This window comes from Molothrus aeneus, chromosome 1 (assembly GCF_037042795.1).
Source record: "Molothrus aeneus isolate 106 chromosome 1, BPBGC_Maene_1.0, whole genome shotgun sequence".
Taxonomy (NCBI): domain Eukaryota; kingdom Metazoa; phylum Chordata; class Aves; order Passeriformes; family Icteridae; genus Molothrus; species Molothrus aeneus.
In genome coordinates, this window is record NC_089646.1 from 5,111,510 (window position 1) to 5,134,190 (window position 22,681).

The 22,681-nt window shown below is 47.3% G+C and overlaps 1 protein-coding gene across 1 annotated transcript in view; it reads right to left on the reverse strand.

Annotated features, from left to right (window-relative positions):
• XIRP1 (xin actin binding repeat containing 1) overlaps positions 1–13,711 on the reverse strand; it is a 35,501-nt gene extending 21,790 nt beyond the window's left edge. The window contains exons 1-4 of the mRNA XM_066556682.1: positions 13,578–13,711; positions 12,275–12,329; positions 10,530–10,943; positions 9,698–9,779 (exon numbers count right to left, since the gene is read on the reverse strand). Of these exons, the coding sequence (XP_066412779.1) occupies positions 9,698–9,779; positions 10,530–10,943; positions 12,275–12,329; positions 13,578–13,705 (679 nt within the window). The 5' untranslated portion in view covers positions 13,706–13,711. The remainder of the gene's footprint in view (positions 1–9,697; positions 9,780–10,529; positions 10,944–12,274; positions 12,330–13,577) is intronic.
• Between the last annotated feature and the right edge of the window lie 8,970 nt (positions 13,712–22,681).

Here is a 22,681-nt window from a genome sequence, read left to right on the forward strand (position 1 = left end):
TTTTAAAGAGAAAACCCCAAACCCACTTGTAGCTACTGAGATTCCCAGGAATTTCCATTTGGTTCTGAGTGAGGCAAATTGCCAGTGAGAATATGGAAGAGGAGAGAAATGGTTGGCTTGAAAGTCTAAGATACCAGTAAGGCACAGCACTTCAAGGAAAGATTCCTATTACTCTCTTCAGAGCCAGTCCTGGGACTTTCACCAGTGCTAAAGAGGGATTTTCTCCCTTTTTGTAACAGGTTTTGGGCATCCTTGCCTGGTTTTCCCCCAAAAGGAAGCTTTTGTATGCTGTAAAATACTGAGTCTATTCAAGGGCTGAAAACAGCCTTTGCAAGATGTTCCTACAGATTTCCACCCATGCTGAATCCCTTAATTGCCACTAGTGAATAATTTACCACTTTACCTGAGCAAGAGTATGGATTTTTTATATTTTGCCTCTTCTCACAAGGTGATATCTGTACCTGAGGCATAGGGAAAGGAAGACAACACCACCTTTCTTTCCCTAAATCCATTTTTTCTAACAAAAGTCTGAAGGTACTTAATGTTTTGTTCGTTGTTTTTTTTTGTTTTGTTTTTTTGATACAAAGATTGGAGACCTGGAGGGAACTGGGGAAAGCTACAGAATTTCTGTTCTTCTCACAGCCTTCAGCTGCACATGAATCTCAGAAGGAAATATTGGCCATTGACAAATGCATGAGCTGAAAATAATAAAATAATGCTGCTTTCAGCTGAGGTCAGGCCCTTCCCATGGTGACTGAGGGGCATTCCCAGGGCTGGACCTGAAGTCCTGGCTCTCCTGGTGACCACGGGACAGCCCCTAGAGCCAGAGGCAGATGGATAATCAGGTGGGAGACACACATGTGCACACACAGGGGCACATTTCTGCTCCACCTTAGAGTGACACGGGTTTTTGGAGTGTCCTTCCACACATGTGAGCACAAACAGGGACTGGGGTAAGGCCACATTAATGCTGCTGACCCCACAGGCTCCTGAAGCACATTGCTTGGCTTAGGGTCACAAATACATTTTTCAACCCTCTCTGGAGACAGGGATTGAAGAAAGAGGGAAAGAAATTCCCTCCTTAACTAATCCTCCCTGTCTCCTGTTCCCCAGAGATGTAAAATGAAGCAAAGCTCATTTCCTTCTGAACAGTCCACACTTTGCTGCCTACCCATTACCAGTCCTGAACAGGATTTGGGTCTGGAAGGTGTCCCCTTCACCCCCAGCATGTGGATCCCATACAGATTCTTTCTTCTATTTGTGCTCAAGGTGATCATAAATAACAATTTTTTTTTTTGGGAGACAGTAGACACTAAGATCTGTCCCCATGAATTTAAGCTTCAAAGCTGAGATTTTCAGTATTTTAAGAATTTTTTTCAGTATTTATAAGAAAAGCACACAGTTACAATGCTCTGTTTCTGTCTAGAATGCACCCAGGTGCCCTAAACCACGGTCATGAACCAAACCAAAGCCACCCTACGTGGAGCACACTTGCAGCACAGAGCAGGATTTACCAAGATCCAGGCCAGCAGAATAAAATCCAGGCTTTCCATGAGCTCCAACACCGCTTTGATAGCATGAAGCACTAAGCATCCTCCTCTGCCCTGCATTTTAGGATCAGTCTAAGGTTCATATTCATGCAACACTTCACCCCATTCTAACCTACCCCACAATTACTTACAGGGAGGTCTCTGTAGTCCCAACAGCTGAGTCGTGTCTCAGACAGCCCCAGTGGAAAATCTGTGTGAAGTCCTTTTGTGTATCCCAAAAGGAGCCCTGCTCCACACCCCACACCCTCAGTCCTGTTCACTGCCTCCCAGTGGTCTCTGGCAGCTGGTTTTATCTCAGGGTGCTGGGCTATGTTGAGAGGATGAACTACTTGGGCTATTTTTAGGGAACAGTGAAATGGCTCTTCCACCAGGCTGAGTCAATCATGAGTCCCAGCAATTCTGAGCAGGGGCTGGGAAAGGCTGGGGCCCTGGCTTATTTTCAGAATTTATTCATTCAAAATACCCCTGGTGTAACCTGGCCGGGGATGGGGATGCAGCCAGGCAGTGCTGCAATGGGGAAGAGGCATTTCCCTGACTCACTGTCATGTCCTCAGGCTGTGAGCCTCACATCCAGGCCCCCCTGCCACCTCTGGCCACAGCCAAAGTTGGAAGAGAAATGCTGGGAAGCTGAGAGGTATTACCTACAATTTCTGGTTCCCTATTTCCTCATCAGTTCCAGTCTTTTAGAAGCAAGCAAGAAAAAAAAATTCTTTGGGAAAGTGACTAAAGAAGGACAGCTACTCTACCTGCTTTATGGCAAGCTGGGAATTGCTCCTGTCACTGCAGCAATGTGGGGTCACAGGTGGCTGCTCTGGGAAGTGTTTGGAGAGGGATAATAATAATAAAAGCACCCAAACCTGGAGGACTCTCAGTGCCCTCAAAGTTCAGGGCAAAGGCTATTATTTTCATGTTAATGGTGAGTAAAACTGCGTGCCAGAGCTGGTGATGATGCCTGGCCAAGCCAATTCCCAAATACAAACATAACCAAAGGCTCTGGGGGTGGTTTTCAGAGCCCAGCTTTGGCAGGCTGGGATACAATCTGACTGATGTACCCAGTAATATTGAACCAGGCCCTGCTGTTCTCTCCTTGGTTTGCTTTTCTGACACCTTTAGAGAGTTTATGTTTGAAAACACCACCCCATGGCAATGGAAGATGTGGGTTGGCTGTGCCACTAGCACAAGTCCCCATCACCTGAGATAAAACACTCCGTGCTCTTTGTTGCAAAGGGCCAAGCAACTGAAGCTGATTTTGTAGTTTCTCAGAATCCCAGAGTGGTTTGGGTTGGCAGGGACATTTAAAACCATCCAGTTCCCAACCCCCTGCCTGGACAGAGACACCTTCCACTAGACCACGTTGCTCAAGGCCCCACCCAATCTGGCCATGAGCACTTCCAGGGATGGGGGCATCTACAACTTCTCTGGGCAGCCCATTTCAATGCCTCACTACCCTCTGAATAAAGGCTTTTTTCCCTTAACATCTAATCTAATCTCTCCTCTTTTAGTTTTAAATAATCCCCCCGTGTCCTCTCACTATATCCCCACATAAAAGGTTCCTTTCCCTCATTTATAAGCCCACTTTAAGCACTGAGAGGTTTAAGTTTTTTCATGCACTTCTCCTGAGTAGTTCTGCTGGACTTTTTCCTTTGCCAGGGGTGCTTGGAGGGGCTGCTGCCCCTCTCTTTTCCCTGTGGGTCTGCAGGTATCAGGAGAGGACACCACACATCACCCAGGCTTCAGCTCAGCATGAGGTGTGGTTTCCTTGCCAACATCACGTGGCATCACCTCCATCACAACCTGTCCAGCTGCAGATGAACATCTGTTTTCATGAGGCTCCTGGAAGGGCCCAGCTCCTCTCTGCCACGGCCCAGTTTCTTTAACCATCCTGCAGGGCCATGAGCTGCTATTCTCCTCTGTCTGTGTCACACCCAGTGCCTCTGGAGATCATCACCCCTCCTTCTGATGTGGTCTCTGCACTCTTTGTTGGTTTCCTCCATAAATGAGGGTCAGAAAAGCAGCTGCCAGGAGGGTGATAGCAGGTCCTGGATGGCCAGCCAGGTGTTGGGGCAGAGGGCTGGGCATGGCAGGGGCTGTCAGCAAGCACACACCTGCTCAGGTAGCACCAAGGGGGTGGCAGTGGTGCCTGCAAACACAGCAGTACACTGGGAGCTGAGATATCTTATTTATTCCATGTGCATGGAGGGACACAAATGCAGGAGGCCAAGGGCAGAGTAAATCAGCTCAGTCAGCAGATGGCAGTGGGTATTTGTGTGTCATGGGCTGCCTGTGCCTGGCAGGAGCGCACAGGGAGGGGGTGTGTGTGCATTTGTGTGGAGTTCTGTTCTCATCTGCCACATCTGTGGGTTGTGTCTGCACACAAGGCTGGCTGTCACACTCCTGCTGTCCCTCTCCATCCCTGGGTGAAGGACCTGCTCTGCTGTGGGCTGTGACCTCCATGTGTGTCCCCTCAGTGCCCCTGCAGTCCTGAGAGATCTGAGCTACCTGGCAGCTCTGCACAGCTCCTGGGGAAAGGGTTTTGTCATCCTGTCTGAAAGACAGCAACTAATTAGAAGGCAGGAAATGAGAAAAAAAAAATAAATCACAGAGGCACTGGGGTGCTCTGAGAGGCACAGAGTGTGTGAGGGGAGAGATGAGCAGCCCCAGGGTCTGGAGCAGAGGGCTGCCCTGAGCCCTTGGCTGCCATGGGGTGGCTCTTGCTGGAAGCCCAAGGGAGAGGGCAGGAGGGTCTCAGCAAGGGAAAGGCTCTTCAGGTTAGATTGAGTGAAAGCAGAGACTGGGGCTTGCAGGAAAAGCCAATTAGGAGGCACAAACCTGTCTGCTTTGACTGCTGGCAGATCTCAGCCGGGCTGAGCAGCAGACGCTGATCCCCCCCCTGCCCTCCAGGAATCCCTGTGTGCTCCCATGGCAGCCTCCCCAAAAAATGCCTGTGATCCCAGCTCCCCTAATCGGTCACAGGGGCTGGGAGAGGTGACAGGGGATGGGTGGCACGTCCTGCTGCTCCTTCTTTCTGTGATGTGAGGTGCTTGAGTCGGGGTGCAAGATGGATCTCGTGCTTAAACACCCCAAATTTCCCTCCTGCCCGAGTTGCAGAGGCACAAAGCAGGGAGGGCTGGACAGACTGGCCACTTACATGAGCCCTGACATTCATCTCCTGCTTCTCATGCCCATGAAAAGCAACTGCTGGAAGGGAAATGAGCTTTTAAGGATTATTTTGACTGTACGAGCCTCTACCATGGCAAGTGCCGGAGCTTCCTTGAACTCCGGCGTGAGCACAGCCTTTTATCTTAAATCAGCATTCCCCCCCCCCGCCTTTCAGGGAACATTTCAGACCTTTCCAGTTCACTGGCCATGTTCTCCCGAGCCCATCTGCTGAGCAGCACGGTGCAGAGGGCGGAATGAAGGCTGCAGAGCCCCGGGTCAGTCACCGCGACAGGAAGGGCGGCACTGCCCCAGCGCCGGGGCTGGGACGCGGAGCCCCGAGCATCCTTGAGGAGCCCCGAGCATCCTTACGGGGCCCTGAGCATCCTTACAGGGCCCGGATCATCCTTGTGGAGCCCCGAGCATCCTTGTGGAGCCTCGAGCATCCCTGTGGAGCCCGGAGCATCCTTGTGGAGCCCTGAGCATCCTTACAGGGCCCGGATCATCCTTGTGGAGCCCCGAGCATCCTTGTGGAGCCCTGAGCATCCCTGCGGAGCCTGGAGCATCCCTGCGGAGCCCGGGTTTGGGATGGAGGGGAGTCGGTGCCGCTGTCGCTAGATGGCACCGCACCCCCTCGTAGAGAACGAGCGGGGCTGCAGCCAGCAGGGGATGGAGCCTCCCCGTTTGAGAGCTGGGGTTGTTTAGCCTGGAGAAGAGAAGGCTTAGAGGCGGCCTGTCGGAATTCAGGGCATCCCTCTGGCTGTCCTGGATTGCCAAGACCCCTGCCAGGGGGCTCAAAGATGCTGGTACAGAGCCCAAGGTGCCTGTGGTTTTGATTATGACCCATGGAGCAAATTACCAACCTTATATGAAGATCTGCAAGCCACAAAAGTATAAGTAGAATACTAATTAGTTTATCACGGGGTGAAAAAATAGATTTTTTTTGGTTTTTAGAATGGGGCTTCAGGAGGCAAGATGGAGGGATTTGGGCGTGTCCAGCCTTTCTCCTACTTCTTCTTGGCCTCCATCTTCTGCTGTGATGTTGGCACTTTGAGATTAGTTTAGAGTAGAAGCTCACTGTCTAACACAGGTGATAGGTATTGGAAAGTAACTGTAAATAATGTACACATAATTTTTAGTATAAAAAGATAACACTGCCCTGAGGGCATCAGAGTACCTGTGTCTGACCTGCTGAGTGGACCTTGGCAGTCCAGAGAAAGAATTTTATAGATAAAAAACAATAAACAACCTTGAGACCGAGAACTGAAGAGTTCTGACTCCTTCTTTGACTGCTGGGCTGAGAAAAGAGACTTTCTAACGTTTCTTGGGGTCACTCTGACCAGCTAAAGTCCTGAGGGTGACCTTATTGCTCTCTACACCTTCCTGAAGGGAGGTTGCAGACAGGTGGGGTTGGTCTCTTCCACCAGGCAGCACTGACAGAACAAGAGGACAGAGTCTCAAGCTACATCAGGGAAGGTATTGGTTGGATATTAGGAAAAAAAATTCACAAAAGAATAATAAAGTACTGGAATGCTCTTCTCAGGGAGGTGGTAGAGTCACCATGTCTGGATGTGTTTAAAAAAAGACTGGACATGGCACTTGGTGCTATAGTCTAGTTGGGGGGTTAGGGCATAGGTTGGACTCAGTGATCTTAGAGGTCTCTTCCAACCTATGATTCTGTGATTCTGTGATTCTGTAATTCTGTGATTCTGTCAAGCAAACCCTTGAACCAAACCCGAGTGTTCCTGCCTGCAGGATGGGGGACACCACTGTTTCCTGCCCTCTCCTTCGCCTCCTCTCCTTGCTTTGAAAATTCCCCTCGTGTAGAGGTTGAAATGAATAGAATAGAATAGAATAGAATAGAATAGAATAGAATAGAATAGAATAGAATAGAAAAGAAATGGGGAGGAGGGGCTTGCAGGTGGGTTTGAGGCTGCCTGGATGCTCTGTAATTTGTCGTCACCTCAGGCTCCTGTTTCATCTTTGCTCTGCACTGAGGGAACACCCCCGTGTGCCCTTCAGCTGGAAGCCCTGGATGATGGAGCAGTGTTAATACACACACACACACAAACCTGTGTGCAGGTCCCTCTCCTCTCTTCCTTGGCCACAATTGCCTCTCTCTAATTGCCAAAATCCATCTAGAAGTTGTTGATTTTTAAATCCAGAGTACTCAGAAGATTCCACCTGCAATAAATTAGCTGGTGCATTCTCCTTTTGAATGTTAAAGGACTCAAGCTTTCAACTATTTCCCTTTGGGAAAAATGGTTCCTTGATTTGCTGTATTCCTTCCTAGGAAGAATTTTGTTCTGCTGTGTAAGTCTTCCAGTGCTCAGTTTAATCTCATTATTGCAGACTACAGCCACTTGGACTTCTTTAATCAGTGACTTGGTGACATCCTTGGTGGCAGCTTCCTCCAGATCATCTGATATCACCAGTGTGACCAGGGGCCCACAGCCCAGCTGGTTTGGCTGCCTGGGAATGTATTTTCTAAGGGGTGTAAAAGCCATCCCCTGGAGCAATGCTCAGCCCTGCAGCAGTGTCTCAGGTGTGACTGTGCTGTGCCTGCAAAGAGATGCAGCCGCTGGTGCTTTGACTTTTTGTGCAGTTATTCAGCTCCACACTGACGTGTGTTTGCTGATAAACCCAACTCCAGTCAGCAGAGCTGTCTTGAACACTGCCAAGCTGTTGCCCTCCATATCAGACACCCCAGCCCCTGAGAACTGTGGTCTCTGCTTAGCTTGTGCTATTGTGTGGCTTCAAACTTGACACTGCTTTCCCCATCCCAAGTTGGGGATGTCCCCTCGTGTTCCATGTTGCAAGGCAAGATGTATTCTATCACCTTCTGTATGGCAGCTGTCTTTTGTCATGTGGGCAGTTTGCCTTATCTCTTCCACAATCACTTCTCCCTCAGGAGGGGACATCTGCTGATAACAGCTAGGGAATGTCACTGCATGGCTGATAAGAACTACAGCATCCCATTGGGAGATGTGAGCCCAGAGGGAGGAGCCAAGCATTCCTACCTGGATATAATCTGGAGATGCTGGAACACCAGCACAGCTTCTCCACTGGATTCCCCAGAGGAACAGCAGCTGCCTCTTCTTCCACTGGATCTTCAGAGGAAGAGACTGCACCTTTCTCCAGGATCCCTGCTCCAGCAGAGCCACCCCTGACACTGCAGGAGGGCTGAGCCACAATTCCAATGGGACTGCTGCCAACACCCTGACCCACAGGGTGTCAGGTTGGGTTCTGACTCTGTCAGGGTTGTTCTAGTGCACTGCATTGTTTATTTTATCCTTTTATTGTCTTCCCTATTAAAGATCTATTATTCCTGCTCTCATATCTTTGCCTGAGAGCCCCTTAATTTAAAAGTTATTGCAATTGGGAGGGGTGGGGAGGGTTTACATTCTCCATTTCAGGGGAGGCTCCTGCCTTCCTTAGAAGACACCTGTCTTTCCAAACCAAGACACCTCCTCACCCCTCAGGAAGGGCAGTGGGGCTGTCCCTGTGGGGGATGAGAAGGATCCCATTGAAGATCTGCCCTGGTCACTGCTGGGGCTCATGGAGCACCAACATCTCTCTGTCTCCATGGGAATGACAGAGCACAGCACAGGTACAGCCTTGGATGTGTCTGGTCCCTGAGAGATTTGGGACAGCTGGCTCCTGGACTTTTTTAGGAAGCATTACAGCTCCTGTCTCGAAGCAAATCCAGCACCCACCTCAGTGGGAGCTGTGGCATTCCCAGCTCCCTGGATGGAATTGCCTCCCCAGAAGGACCTCACACAAAGCCCTTCCAATGAAGCCATGGCTATTACAAGGCCTTTGAGTCAGGGGTTGGGGCGTGGTGTAAGGCTCTAAGATAGGCCATGATTCACCCCTGGCCAGCCAGGGAAAAGACATTCCTGGTGCTGGAAAAGGCACACAAAACTGTGACAGTGTTGAGCTAGATAGACTGGTGACATCATGTGCTCTGATACTAAAAAAAAATCCCAGCAATGCTGTGGAAACCCAGCAATGCTGTGGAAAACATCATTTTTGTGCTCCTCTAAGAGACTTCTTTTCCCATGCAGCTGGGTAATTAAATACAGGGTCTCAAATCCAGGCAGTGTGTGATCCTTTTCCCCCTTCTTGTGTGAAAGGCAAGAAATAAATGGGAAAAAAAAAAAAAAGAACAAATCCTAAATACTTGGTTTAAGGGGACCTTGGATTCCTGATCCAGGGCCAAAAATCCTGGGATGGTCCAGTGGTCTCTAATCCAGTCATTATGGGATTTTTTGGAGAACGGTTTTTTTCAGCACCAAGTCAAACAGCAAAGTTTGGTAAAATTCTATTCTTTCCCATGCAAAGCTTGGATTTTTCACTCTTGACAAATGCCTCTTGCCTTGAAATATCCCTGACCTGCTTTAGTCCTGATGATATCATAACATTAGGGATCACTTACATGCCCTATCTTAAGCCAAGGATGACTCTCTCTGATACACCACTGCTGCCAAATTCAAAAAGGAGCCCAGCCAAGGCTCCTTAGTTAGGTACAAAGGAACCTCTCCCTCTTCCTCTCCTCAAGGCTGAGGTGCAGGGAGATATTACTCATCCCAAACTAAACATGGATGTATTTCTTCCTCGGTATTTAATAGCAGCTATTTTTAACTGCTGGGATAACAGCACAGGGAGAGCCAGCATGGCTCTGTGGACTCATCACTGGCCCAGATCCCGGCTGTGCTGGGATTTGCCAGCTCTGTGTGGTGGGACTGATCAGGGCTGCAGTCAAGGGCTTGTCTGCTCTCTGTGCTCCCTATCCTTGGCCACATTCCTGAGTGTCCAGCCCTGGCAAGACCCCCATGTCCCCAGGCAGCATCGCCTGCTCAGTGTCTGCTGTGGGGTTCTGTGGGAAACACAGCTCCGTGTAAGGACCAAGCAGAGCCTTCCCAGCTGCATCTATAGAGGTGGAAACAGGGTAGCAATGATGCCTGGAAACCAAAATAAATCCAACTCACAGCTTCTGCCCGTGGCTGAGTCATCAGCTGTATCCGGCACCGCGGAGATGATCCCCTGCCTGTCCTGGGACTGCTTCCCTTCCTGTATGGGAGCAACAGCAGGGAAACAGGTAAATTCCCATAAATAGAGGAGAAGAACTGCACAAAGACCCAGTGAGGGGAAAGTGACAGCACCAGAGACTTTCCAGAGCCAAAGGTGGATTTTTTTTCCCTGCAGGACCCAGCCTTGGCTTTGCTCTGTTCTCTCCAAGGGCTGTGCTTCACAGTTTTTTGATGCTCCACCTCATTTCCAGAGCTAAGTGGTATTTTCTCTACCTGTTTTTGATTTCTGAGACAGGATTATCCATCCATTTCCCTTACCAGCTCCCACAATGATTTTTGTGCATCAAACCCAGTAGTGATGGGAGCTGCCCTTTGCTGCTCTCCCAGTGAAGGACCAGTCCCTCGTGGGGGCTGATACCATACAGCAAAGAGATGAACAAGATAAATTCTGATAAGGTCTCATCCATAATTAATATTCCAGATGATATCAACATGGTTGATAGACTTTCCCATGTTTTCTGGATGTAGGTCTCTCTCCAGGCTGCCCATTCCTACCAACTCCTTCCCTCCAGGAAGAGGATCACCATGAGGAACAGTTTGTTGAACATCTGACCCCTGCCCCTGGTGCCATCGAATCACCCAGGGCTGGGTGGCACTAGACATAAACATCTACATGGAAACTTGTGCATAGGGATTCACATCAGTGGGTGATGAAACACCACCAGAAAATCCAGGAATTACAAGGATAAAAAGTATTTCCAGAGCTTTTTGAAGAAGAGCACCTACTGACCTTTGCAGCAGACTCCTTCCCTGTGGTGGTGGCAGGACTCCATCGTGCCTTCCTCTGGATGCTCTGGAGAGGGGAAAGGAAGGCTGGATCTCTGTGGGGTTTGGTCTCCAGGCTCAGGGGCTGGATTGTGGTCAGGATGCTGGTGTGATCAGCCTCCCTCTTCCTCACGGGGCCTTTGGGAGATGGTGCCTCCAGTGGAGCACAGGGTGAGCTCTTACAGAGTGGGGTGGTTTTAGGGGTGTCACAGCTGGTCAGGAGCCCTCTGAAATTCCTTGCTGGAGCACCAATCTTAGGGATGGGAGCACCCTCCATGGGCTTGCTTGAGCACATATCACAGGGATGACTTCGAGGTAAGGCACAGTTTTTCCCCACTGGAGTGGCATTGTTCTGGGATGGATATCTTGCTTCCATGAACTAAAAAAACCCAAACCCAACAAAACCAAAATATCAAAACAGATTCTTATATAATTTCAATAATAAACCATGTGAATTTTTTCTTTCCTGCTCTTCTACTTCAAGCATCACATCTGTTGATTTTCTAACTTTGTGGGATGAAAGAGTATCCCCTCTACTTTCTATGGTCTCTGAAATAAATGTTAAGGACACAATAGCTTGTTTTTGAAGTGCTGATGTTTCTGGCTTGCCTGTTTCTGGTGAACCCTCCTGACTTGTCCATGAACATGCAAGAAAGCCTTGGAGTCGAAAAAATATGGCCCGTGGTTGTCTCCTCTCTTGGATCATTGCTTTATTCCCATCTCCATCCTCCTATTCTATGAAAATGTGTTTCCAAACAGGAGAAAACCCCCCTCTCTATCATTTAATAAGAAATCTCCAGTTTCTTCTTAGAAACCTGGACCGAAAATAAAAATTTTCAGATTCTGCCTTTTGTTTGATTAGATGGAATTCATCTTTCTGTGGTCAGTAGGAATCAACCCCATTTTTGGCAGAAAAGCTGGATAAAGTCCAGAATATCTGGCTTCTGGTGTGTTATCTTTTTTGTTCCAGGTTGTAAGGGGCCCCTTATCACAAATCAGGGTCAAATGAGCAAACACAGAGCTGAGAACTGCAGATTATGCCAGTGAGTTTGCAATCAAAATATGAGGAACACTGGCAGATGGGAGCTGTCACTTTGCCATGATGGGAGAACAGTAATCACAGCTTCTGGCTGGGGGGAATTCCATTTAAGATCCTGAACTGCAGACCCCTAAATGCAAAATCTACCCATGAACTTGGTGTCAAAGTCCCATTACAGTAAAAAAACACCAAGAAAGTGCTAGAATGGTGGAGTAGAATGGCAGAAATGACACAAGCACCTAATTTGAGATGCAGAGGGCAACATCAATAAACCTCCAGCTGGTGGAGGAGGAGGGCAGAGATGCCCCAGAGTCGTCCCTGCCAGCCCAGTGTGGCTCTCTGGGTGCCTTCATGACTTCCAAGCCACCACTAAATCCTCTGCCAGGTCCTTCACTTCTTGATTGTCTTTGTTAACCTCTACCTCCACAATTTTTTCACTTCAAAGCAACCTGAATATCATACATGAAATTTCCATCCTGGAGCATCCTATGTATGTCAGTCCCTCTGTACATACTAAGAGGCAATTGGGTCTGACCTGTCCTGGGGTTTCTCAGAACAACACTGGTTATTGCAGAAAATGTTGGGTTTTTGTTTGTCTCTCATTGCCAAGAACTGCAGCTTTATGCTGTGAGGACAACCCACACCAACAGCCCTGAGCCCTTGGCTCTCACCTTGGGATGTTCTTGCTTGCTCATGTTTTTTTCACCATTCAGGATGCGCTGGTACCTGCAGGGAAGACAGGAGATGGCACCTGAGTCCCTTTTCAGCCTGAGTATATTTTTGCATATTGTGGACAGGCTTGTTCTGCCTTCCCTCACCCTCTGGAAAATATCAAAGCCAACAGACTCCAAAGGGAAGCTTGAAGAGTGACAGAGAGGTGAGAAATCTGCCAAAGAGGACTGGTTTTAGCTGAGGGCTGTACTGCCAGAGCGATTGTGAGCCCTCTCCTCCCAAGCTCCATGCAGAGGTGTCCCTGGAGCATCCATGTCCCCACTGGTGGGGGATGTGTAGGGGGTTTACATTGCCTGAACGAGGTGTATTATTGCACTTTGCTGATTTATAGCTTGGAGCTGAAGTCAGGCTTTCCAGGAGGTCGATTTATTCAGCTTTAACCTCATGTAAAGGGATTTATCAAGTCAGTACCTGACCTGTTATAACACCAGTGGTGAGTGAGACCTTTGCAGAATAAACCACCTTCCTTCTCTTCTGTGCTCTGGGGAAAGCACTCTCAGCTTTCTCCAAAGACCCTGTCAGAGAGATGGCTATTTGCAGTGGAAATGAACCAATTTTGGGATATTTGGAACTAAACTGTCCCATGAGGAAGTTCAAGAGACAGATTTGACAGCTGCTCTGTCACTCTTACATGGAGGGAGATGTACTTGGGGTTCTGTTCCTAATCTTGTCTCATGCTTGGCAGAGTTTGGGTCTGATCTCACTTATGGGCTGTAACAAGAACAGAAATCAGCCCTCAAGAGGCTTGGGCTGAAATGTGATTCTCCCTGGAGCCTTTTGTTAAGAGACAGTTGAGAGAAACCAGGAGGGGATGCAGTGCCCATACCCCTCTTTCCTCCCCACCAGCTCATCTCTCCAGCATTTGCTCCTTTCCCTTGTGGCACCTTACAAACTACCAAGATTAAAAACTTTAATTGTCCACCAGGGAATGCTCCAGGCCTCGGGGTCAAGGGCAAATTCCTCTGTGTCATTTTATTTAGTGAAGATTGCTGAGTGTGTCTGGGTTTTAAATCAGGATTTGTCTTCTAAGACACAATAATGCACTGGAAATATAAAACAGAGAGGAGCACTCGTGACAGAAAACACACACCTCTCACTTGAGACCTGACAATTTGGGGTGCTGTGCTTGGGAAAGATCTTATCTGAGTGAGGTTTGTTTGTTACAGAGGTGGAGAGGGAGGGTCCTCCCTGGAACCCCCCAGATCTGAGGTGAACTTCAAATACAGGTTAAACACCACCCACCTGGCCACCAGCTCTGAGACAGACACAGCTTTCCTCAGGAGAACTGCCCTGAGCTCTGGATTGCTCCTTGGAGAAGGGCACAGGGAGGGGAAGGACTGAGCTGGCCTCAGCCTCTCAGCTTTTTCCATGTTTTCTGTCTGCTGGCACTGAAACAAGAGAGCAAAGGTTGTGGTGCTGGATGGGAAGGCTCAGGGAAAAGAGGCCAAAAATTGGTGTGTCCATCTCCACTCAGGGCATCAGCAAAGGGCTGTGGAACAAATGCTGTCTTCATCTTCATCTGCTCTTCAAACCTCGTCACTGAAACGCAGTTTTGAAAACCAAAATGGGGTTAAAGCAGACACAAGTTAAATCAAATCACACTTAATGCAGGGAATTGGTCTTTTCTACTCTGTCTACCACTTATCTCATTCTCTTAGAGCCCCAAGTGCATCTCTATGACAGTGAGAGATGTGAAGGAAGAAAAGACGTGAAGAAAATTAACTTTAAATAATTTAAAAGTTGTTTAATGTAATTTGCATATGCATCTTCAGTTAAAATTTTCTGATGTTTCCAGTGTCACACAGACCTGAACTAGCTCTGGATTCAGACAGTTACTGGAGATTTAAGTACCCTTTGGCCTCTTCTTCCAACAATGTTCTTGTTTTCCAGACTTCAAAAATGTGCAGCAGAAGTCTCAGGCATTGTATTTGCAGTGACTGATCTGACACTTGGAAGTACATTAGGTCATCTGGGGTTCATTTTCTGTATGTAGACAGAGCTCTGGGGACCTACAAGTTATATGTAATTGCTTTTTAATTACTGACACAGACATTTGAACTACAGGATTATTAAGTACTTGTATTTACATTTTGAAAGTATTTGTTCTAAAAGCCACGTTGCTTGTAAAAAAAATGTTTCATCAGCAATTTCCATGGATCTGGCCTGAATATTATTTATTCAGTGTCCAGTCATTGTCCAGCCATGTTTGGGTGTCCACTTCCAGAGGCACTCAAAAGGGACAGATTTTTAGGGGGATAAGAATGTCATTCAGCAACTTGTGAATATCTGCTTCCTTTCTCATGCCTGTTAAGACATCTGAAATAAAGACCAGAGGGAGGGAAATACACCTCTCACTAGTTGCTTTAAAATTTTCTATTTTTTTTTTTTTTGTTTTTGTTTTTTTTTTTTTTTTGTTTTTTTTTTTTTGTTTTCCAGGTCATTTCCCATGGTGAGAAGAGGCAGATCTGTCAGATCACAGGCTCCCACCTCCCACAGTTAAGGGGTTATTCCCCATTTTTGTGGTGGTGTCTAACATTAAACAATTCCAGGTTAAGGGCCCACCAGGGATTTACTCTGTGGCAAAATGAGCCTGTTAGGGAGAATTATTCCCTATCCCTCCTTTCCCTTAAATACAGGCAGCAGATGAAAATACCCTTCTCAGCCCACCCTGAACAGTTCCCACAGCCAGCACAGCACCCCCCTCAATTGCTAAGGGTTTACAGGATTTTTCTGATATTAATTCATTCCATCTCCTGTGATCTGGGAGGGGTTTTTGTGTAAAATCACTTACATGCTAGAGCTCTTCCCTCTGCCTGAGATCTGCCATTTGATATTCTCCTTGGGGCACTCCAGCACCACGCTGCTGCCTCCTTCCTCTCCCCGTGTGCACGAGAGGAGGCAAAGTCCCTTGGCAGAGCTGCAATTAAATATTAAAAGCTGATGTGCCAATGGGGATGGTGTTGAATTGGAGAGCTGACACTGAGGAGTGGAGGAGATGAAGCCTCCTCCCTCCTCCTGTCAGCTTTTTGCCAATTATTGAGGTCTCATTCCTCCCCATAAAATCACCAGGTAAGTTCAGACCTGGCTGGGCACCCACAGCCCAAAGCTGGAGTCTGATTTAGGTGGGAAGCTGCTGGAATCTGTGTCCCCACCTTGTCTCAGAGTGAGCTCCACAGTAATAAGGGGATTTTTTAAATGGATGCTTCTGGCACAGGTCACACACCCACACTCCAAACCAGAGAATGTTTTCAGTTCAATTTGTGCTCCCCTGGGCTCGTGGCTTTGCTGGGGAGGTTCTGCAGGAGCTGCAGGAGAGGGTTTCTCTCTGGGGTGTTAATAGCTCCAGGGAACACATTGCTCCTCCTGGCAAAAAGGAAAGGCAGGCCAGGGTCCAGATGAAATGAATTGAAATAATTCACCATTAGTGGAAACAGAGGGCAGGGCTGTCTGAGGAGATTTGATTTAGCCAAAATCTAAGTTTGATTAAAGTCAGAGTCTGGCAAAAATAGCCTCCTCTTCCTCTCAAAAAGTACTGTGGCACAAAAAGAGCTGATTTTCACCTAACAATAACTGGGTTACTGCAAAGTTCTCCCTGGGATTTATTCTGCTCACGTTGGAAAGTTGACCAAGCAGCAAAGCCAATGCACAAATAAGAGCAAATCACTGTGTTGGTTTATAATGAACAAGAAAAGCTACATTTGACATCAAAAGTTGGAAGATAATTTACCCAGAAATGACTAAGCTAAGCAAGAAACCTTTGAGATGGGAAGCCAATGAGTCAGGGCAAGGCAGAGATCTGGATAAACAACTGGAGTGTCCCTGTCACTGCTGTATGAAATAATAGCTTGCACTTCTCCATCTGCTCTGATTCAGCTCTTACTGGAACAAACCTCCTTACTGAGCTTTTATTTCAGCATCTAAGACAGCTGAGAAGCATTAATGGTTTTAATTCTGTGTCCTGTGGGTAGACACAAGTTTGGTTCCACGTGGTGGACTCTGGTCATGGTGTCAGTTGTGTTCCTTTCAGCAGTTCCTGGGACCAGCCTGGAGCTGAGCCCTGGCTTTGTACAAGCTCAGGTTTGTGCCAGGCATTCTCCCAGGGTATCCCTGAACTAATGGACAATTTTTCTTGGAGGATTGTGCAGGATGCCCTGCATGGTAATGGGAAAATTCCAGTGCCTGTGGCAGCTGCTGGATTATCAAGAGACAAACCTGATGGAGGATGAAAGGATTTTAATTTTTGTGGGCAATTCAAAGCTCTGGAGCTGGGATGCATCCTTGATAGTTATTTATTTTAGTGGATGAGGATTTGGCTGCCAGAATGAAACAATGAGCACTCCAGTCCTTCCAATAGTGAGTAATAGAGGCTGCTAAAAGGCTCATGAATTATTTTGGGGACTACTGCTCTCCAGCCCCTCTCTCCATAAAAGGGCTGCATGAAACAATTCCCTGCACAGCTCTGAGGCTCCCTCACTAGATAAAGTGTGCTTTGGAACTGCTTTTGCCAGGATTACAGAGCCTCAGGCTGATTCCTCAGCTACTCTCTCTGCTGGGGGCTTTGCTGATCCCACAGAGATTTCAGCCTTCGCCATCAGCAGCGCTCTGGGTTTGCTCTGCTGGCAAGGATCTGTGGGAAGATGGGAAGGAATTCCTGATGCTGAGATGTTACTAGGAAGAGGGGCCTGAATCACACTGATTTGCCTCCAGGTAGCAAATCAAGGCCATGGGGGAATAGTTAGAGGGTGGAGGGATGGATGCACCAGTCCCCAAAACAACTTTTCTGCCAACACCAAGGAAGGGAAATAATCACCCTTGAAGACTTCTGGGGATTGTGTCTTGCTTTGTGAGAAGTTGGAAGAGATGCATTGAAGAAACTGGAAGCTTTGCTGGGATGTGATTTTTGAGCTTCAGCAGTTCCCTCAGGTGGAGGACAAGGGGTAAGGAGGTGCTGTGAAGATCATTCAGCACCTCTGTGGTCCCCAAATTCTCTTTCCAGCAACCATTGACGTATCTGGGACACAGATTGTGTTCTGGCTGCTCTGCTCCTGTTCTCCAAGGCAAGCAAACAGTTCAGCATTGGAAGGGCCTTTCCAGATGTCCTTAACTCTAATTAAAAACTGGTGGCTGAGATAGAAAGAGCAGCCAGCCTCAAATACCTCCTCTGTTTCCAGCAGAAAGGTGGGAACAACCATGTTACTCCTCTGTGTCTCTATCCTGATGACACCTGGACAGAAAAGGCAGCTGAGAGGTTTTAAGAATCCAAGCTTCCTTTTCACTCCTCTAGTGACAAACAGCCAAATCCCACCCTTTTCCCTCAAAAAATGGGAATTTCCCTGCAGAATATGAGAAGGGTGATAAAAGTCCTCCAGGTGCTCCCACAGGCAGCAGGTGATGCCACTTCCATGCTCCTCCTTTGGATCACACCTTTGCCTGTTAGAACCACCCACCCTTCCTTGTCCTGTGAGTGCATCCCAGGACTCTTCCAGGGTAGGGGCTGGAGTTTTATTCCAGGCACTCTGAGGCCTCACTGCCTGCCCAGGACATCTCCTGACCCCTACACTAAGAACAGCAAACTCTGCTTTTTGGTTTTGTGTAAAAGCCAAAATGAGGGATGCAGGACTCCAGGCAGCTCTTCCAAATGCAGTTTATTGCATCCCAGGTGTTACAGCAGCCCAGGGTGTGGGTGACAGAGCTGTGCCCACAGCTGTCAGCTCCAGCTGCAGGCAGCCCTGCAGACCCTTTGGTTTTGGTTACAATGCATTCTATACTTTCCTTTGCTGAGCATCTTAATACAGAAGAACCAATCTATACCTTAACTATTATCTATAGCCTATCATAACTACTATAATTACCATATTCATGTTACCATTCTCCAATCACTAAAAGTTAGTACATTACAGTTTAAGCTAGAAGTTGTTTTTCAATTTTCTTGCAGTGGAAAATTCTGAGACATTTTTTCTACTTGCAACATTGGCAGGCTTTGTTTGCCTGTGCTGTCTTTCTGCTTGGTAAAAACATCTTCTTGTTTGGGGTGGGTTTATCCTTTGCTCTAAGTCATAAAAACCCCTTCTAACTCACATACCCTTTGCCTCCTTGGTTAGCCAGTAAGACCGGCTCAGCAATTCAAAACTTCAATATCAAATATCAATATCAAAAAACTTCAATATCAAAAATTCAATATCAAAACTTGCTTCCATCTCTATTACTTCATCAGACTCTGCATTCAAAAATCTTTCTGCCAATCATACATATCTGTGAGACTTTCTTGTCAAACTTTCATCCTTCCCAACAGTTTTGTTTGCTGTAGTCAGATTCTCTGTGGGGAGCATCCAGGATGGAAGGGGAGGTTTGGTGCCTCATGCTGAGCTCTCCAGCATGGACATGGACAGGGCTGGGCAGGGCTGCCTGCATCTCACCTGAAGCAGACACAGGGAATGCTGGCAGGGAACAGAGGCAGCTCACAGGGAACTTTGAACTGGGAGCTGCTAATGGTTAACACAGAACTATTTCTAGCTGTGTCAAACAGACTGACCTAAGCCCACAAGAGATTTGTGCTGACGAGACAGAGACAGCAGTTTACATAATCACCTCTACTTTTTTTCCCTATTTTTTCTTTTCTTTTTTTTTTTTTTTTACTTTTTTCCCCCTTAATTGTATAATGTTGTTTTGATAGCTGTATTCCCACTAAAAACCTGTGTGTTCCTCTTTCTTTCCTCCCCATGTGCCCAGCTTTGCTGCACACAGATTTGTACTCTGTTTTTCGGAGGAGTGTGAGTGGGGTGGTGGGGAGTGAGCAAGCATGAGAGAGTAAATCAGTTTGGGTGTGAATAGAGATCTTCTATTTGTTACAAACAGATTGATGCATCAATGGTTTTCTGAAAAATATTGATTGTGATGTTTGTTTCCTCCAGATCTGATCCCCAACCAAGGAATTCACAGCAAACTAAGGACAAGCAGTTGAGGGAAGAATCAGATTTTGCACTCCTCCCAGAACATTCTCCACATTTTTTGGGGGTGAGGAGAGCCATTTGCCTGTGTGGCCTCAGGGCTGGATATGTGACTGCACAGCCAGATTTTAATCCTGCAGCTGAAGGCCCTGTGCAGCTCCAGGGAGATGAAGCTCCCAGAGCCAATTCCTCTCCTTTGCTCTGCTGAGTGGGGCTCTGCACCAGCAGTTTCCTAAGGATGGCTGCATTAAGGGAGGAAAAAAATTCCTGCAAAGTCTCTGATCTTGTTCACTCTCCCTGTCTCTGCCTTCCTCTTCTGGAGACTATCTGGATCCTCACACTCATTTCCATAATTATTGGTTTCATGTTATGTAACCCAGAAAAAAAAAATTATCTATCAAATGCACATGTGGAACTAATGGGGCTTATTTGAAAAGGCCTGTCTTTGCATTTGCAGCTGGCACATTTCTTGGTCCATTTGAATGAGCTTCCACAGCCCTGGCACGTGCTGGGGAGGGACCCCACGTGTGCTCACCCTGTGCCCCCCGGGACTGTGGGGCTCCAGTTTCCACCCCAACATTTGTAGGAACACAAATTTCCTGTCTGTGGGAAGCACAGGAAAACTGCTGCAAGAGCCTTCATGAATGCACATTCCCTTTGAATATTCCCTGATTGCCAAGTTTTTCTTCTGATTTTCTTTCATGCGAGGTGGAAAGCATGGATTTTTTGGGGGGTAACTTTGTAGCTGCTGGGTTTTGTGATGGCAACTTCCCCTTCAAGAAGCCTCTGGCTTCCCCAAGGAAATGAAAAGATACAAAGTTTGAATTTTTTTGGACTTCATGCTCTCAAGTTCAGGTGGTGGTTGAGTTGCAGAGATGGCCAAGGATGTAGGGCTCGGGGTATGAGGACATCCCAGGCCAACTCCAGCTCCAACTTTGGCCTCAGTAGGTGAAAAGCAGCAAATCTTGGACTTCAGTGGAGCCAAGATGTGGCTCTCAGGACATCAGTGATAGATCCACTCACCACCACAGGGTGTGTGAAATAAAGTTCATTCTGTAAGAAATGGAACTCTGAAAGGGAAGGCTTCTGGTGACCCTAGTTTAGAGTTTTAGTGTCTGGTTTTGAGAACAGCCCTGGCACAGCCTGTAGGACCTGACAGGGTTTGTGAGTAGATAACACCCTGAAATGCTGCCCAAATTTGACTGTCTCCTGTGTGGTGCACAGGACCAAGCTGTGGGACAGCAGCAGGTCTGTTTGGTGTCTGCTGGTTTTGGTGTCTGCTGGTTTTGGTGTCTGATTGTTTTGGTGTCTGATGGTTTTGGTATTCGATGGTTTGGTGTCTGATGGTTTTGGTATTCGATGGTTTTGGTGTTTGATGGTTTTGGTGTCTGATGGTTTTGGTATTCGATGGTTTTGGTGTTTGATGGTTTTGGTGTTTGATGGTTTTGGTATTTGATGGTTTTGATATTTGATGGTTTTGGTGTTTGATGGTTTTGGTGTCTGATGGTTTTGGTGTCTGATGGTTTTGGTATTCGATGGTTTTGGTGTTTGATGGTTTTGGTGTTTGATGGTTTTGGTATTTGATGGTTTTGATATTTGATGGTTTTGGTGTTTGATGGTTTTGGTGTCTGATGGTTTTGGTGTTTGATGGTTTTGATGGTGTGGGGCTGCACTCACAGAGCCTCCACCTCCCTGAGGAGCAGAGCTGGCCTTGAGCAGTACCTGGTGATGTCTCTCTTTGTCACAGCAGAGCCTCCCCCTCTGAATGAAAGAGAATTAGAGAATCATTTAGGTTGGAAAAGACCTTGAGAGCAGCAAATCCAGCCACCAACCCAGAACTGCCAAGTCCATCACTAAAATGTGTCTCCAAATGTCACATCTACACTCCTTTTAAATCACTTCAGGGATGGTGACCCCACCACTTCCCAGGGCAGCCTGGGATAATCCTGATTATCCTTTAGGTAAAGAAATTGTTCCAACCACAACCTCCCCAGGTGCAGCCTGAGGCCATTTCCTCTCATCCTCTCCCTGTACCTGAGAGAAGAGGCCAATCCCCACCTCTCTAGTGCTCCTTCCAGGCAGATGCAGGTCAGTCATCTCCACCATGGCCAGAGGCTGCACCTTGATGGGCTCCTCTCAGTGCTCACCACCTCTTGTGGTGCAACTTAACCCCAGGGGTGTGAGCTCCCCTTCTTAGAACATGAACTTGGAACTTAGAACATGACTCATCTCCCCAAAATGCTGCTGCTTAAACTCTGCTTTGGGTTTTAACCATCCTTTAAAGCCCAAAACTCATCCTCCCAGGTGGGTTCTGTGCCCACCCCCATGGCTGTCTCCATCTGGGGGAGTCCTGAGCTGAATCCTCTGCTCCTGGATCCACTGACTGACCATGGATGTCCCATGCTGATGTTGGGAAGGGGAGCATCCCCACACAGCAGGATCCACTGCTGCATCCATGTCTGTGGATCAATGTCCCAACACGACACAAAATGAACAAACCTCACATGCTGAGATGTCTAAGGCAAAAAAAAGGTGCATTTATTTCTGGATCTCGATATTTATAGAATTTTAAAAGTGACCACGGATTGGAGGATGAAATTGCTACCTTTCTAACCACGCTGGTCAAACTAACAGTTCATCAATACTCTCTTCCTGCAGAAAGGAATGCAAAACAATCATTATTTATATGAAAAGTGCATGAGAAACTCCATTACAAAAATATAAACATCAGAAAACTTAGAAGAACTTTAAAAGAACAGGGCAACAGATCAACTCCCCACACTTTCCTGAGCTGCTCTCAAACTCAAATGGCTGTCCCCAAAATCCCCTTAATTTCTCCCATACCTTTCCATTGGTACAGATAACATCCCCTAAGTCCTCCCTCACTTATCACAGCAGAGAAACTGCCTGTTTATGTGGAAGTAAGGAAGGAAAGAAGGAAAGGAAGGCAGAACTAGAGCTACCTTTAATTTTGTATACAATAAGCCCACACAGCTAAAAGCTGGGTGACTCTCCTATGCTGGGTGCTCTGCTCATCCCAGGCACTGCTTTTTCTCAAGGGAAAACCTCATTTTTTCAATCTTTAGTGTATAAACCATCATGCTCTGACTGCATGGGGCTTCAGTGTCCCTTCAGGCTGATCATGTTTTTATTTCACAGGCTTTTCCCTGTGAAAAAGGGGGGGATTGCCTGTGATGGTTTTATGAAAGTGGTTGGAGGTGGATGTTCCTTCCACCCTCTTTCCACTCAGCAAAATGAGAAACCACAGATTGTTCAGGCTTCAGCTTCTCATTGAAAAGTATCTTTTTTTATTTCCCCCCTGGGAAGCTCTGGAAATTAAAACCAGCAAAAATACATTTCTTGTGAGGAGGAAATATTTCCTGGCTGCCTCTAAGACAC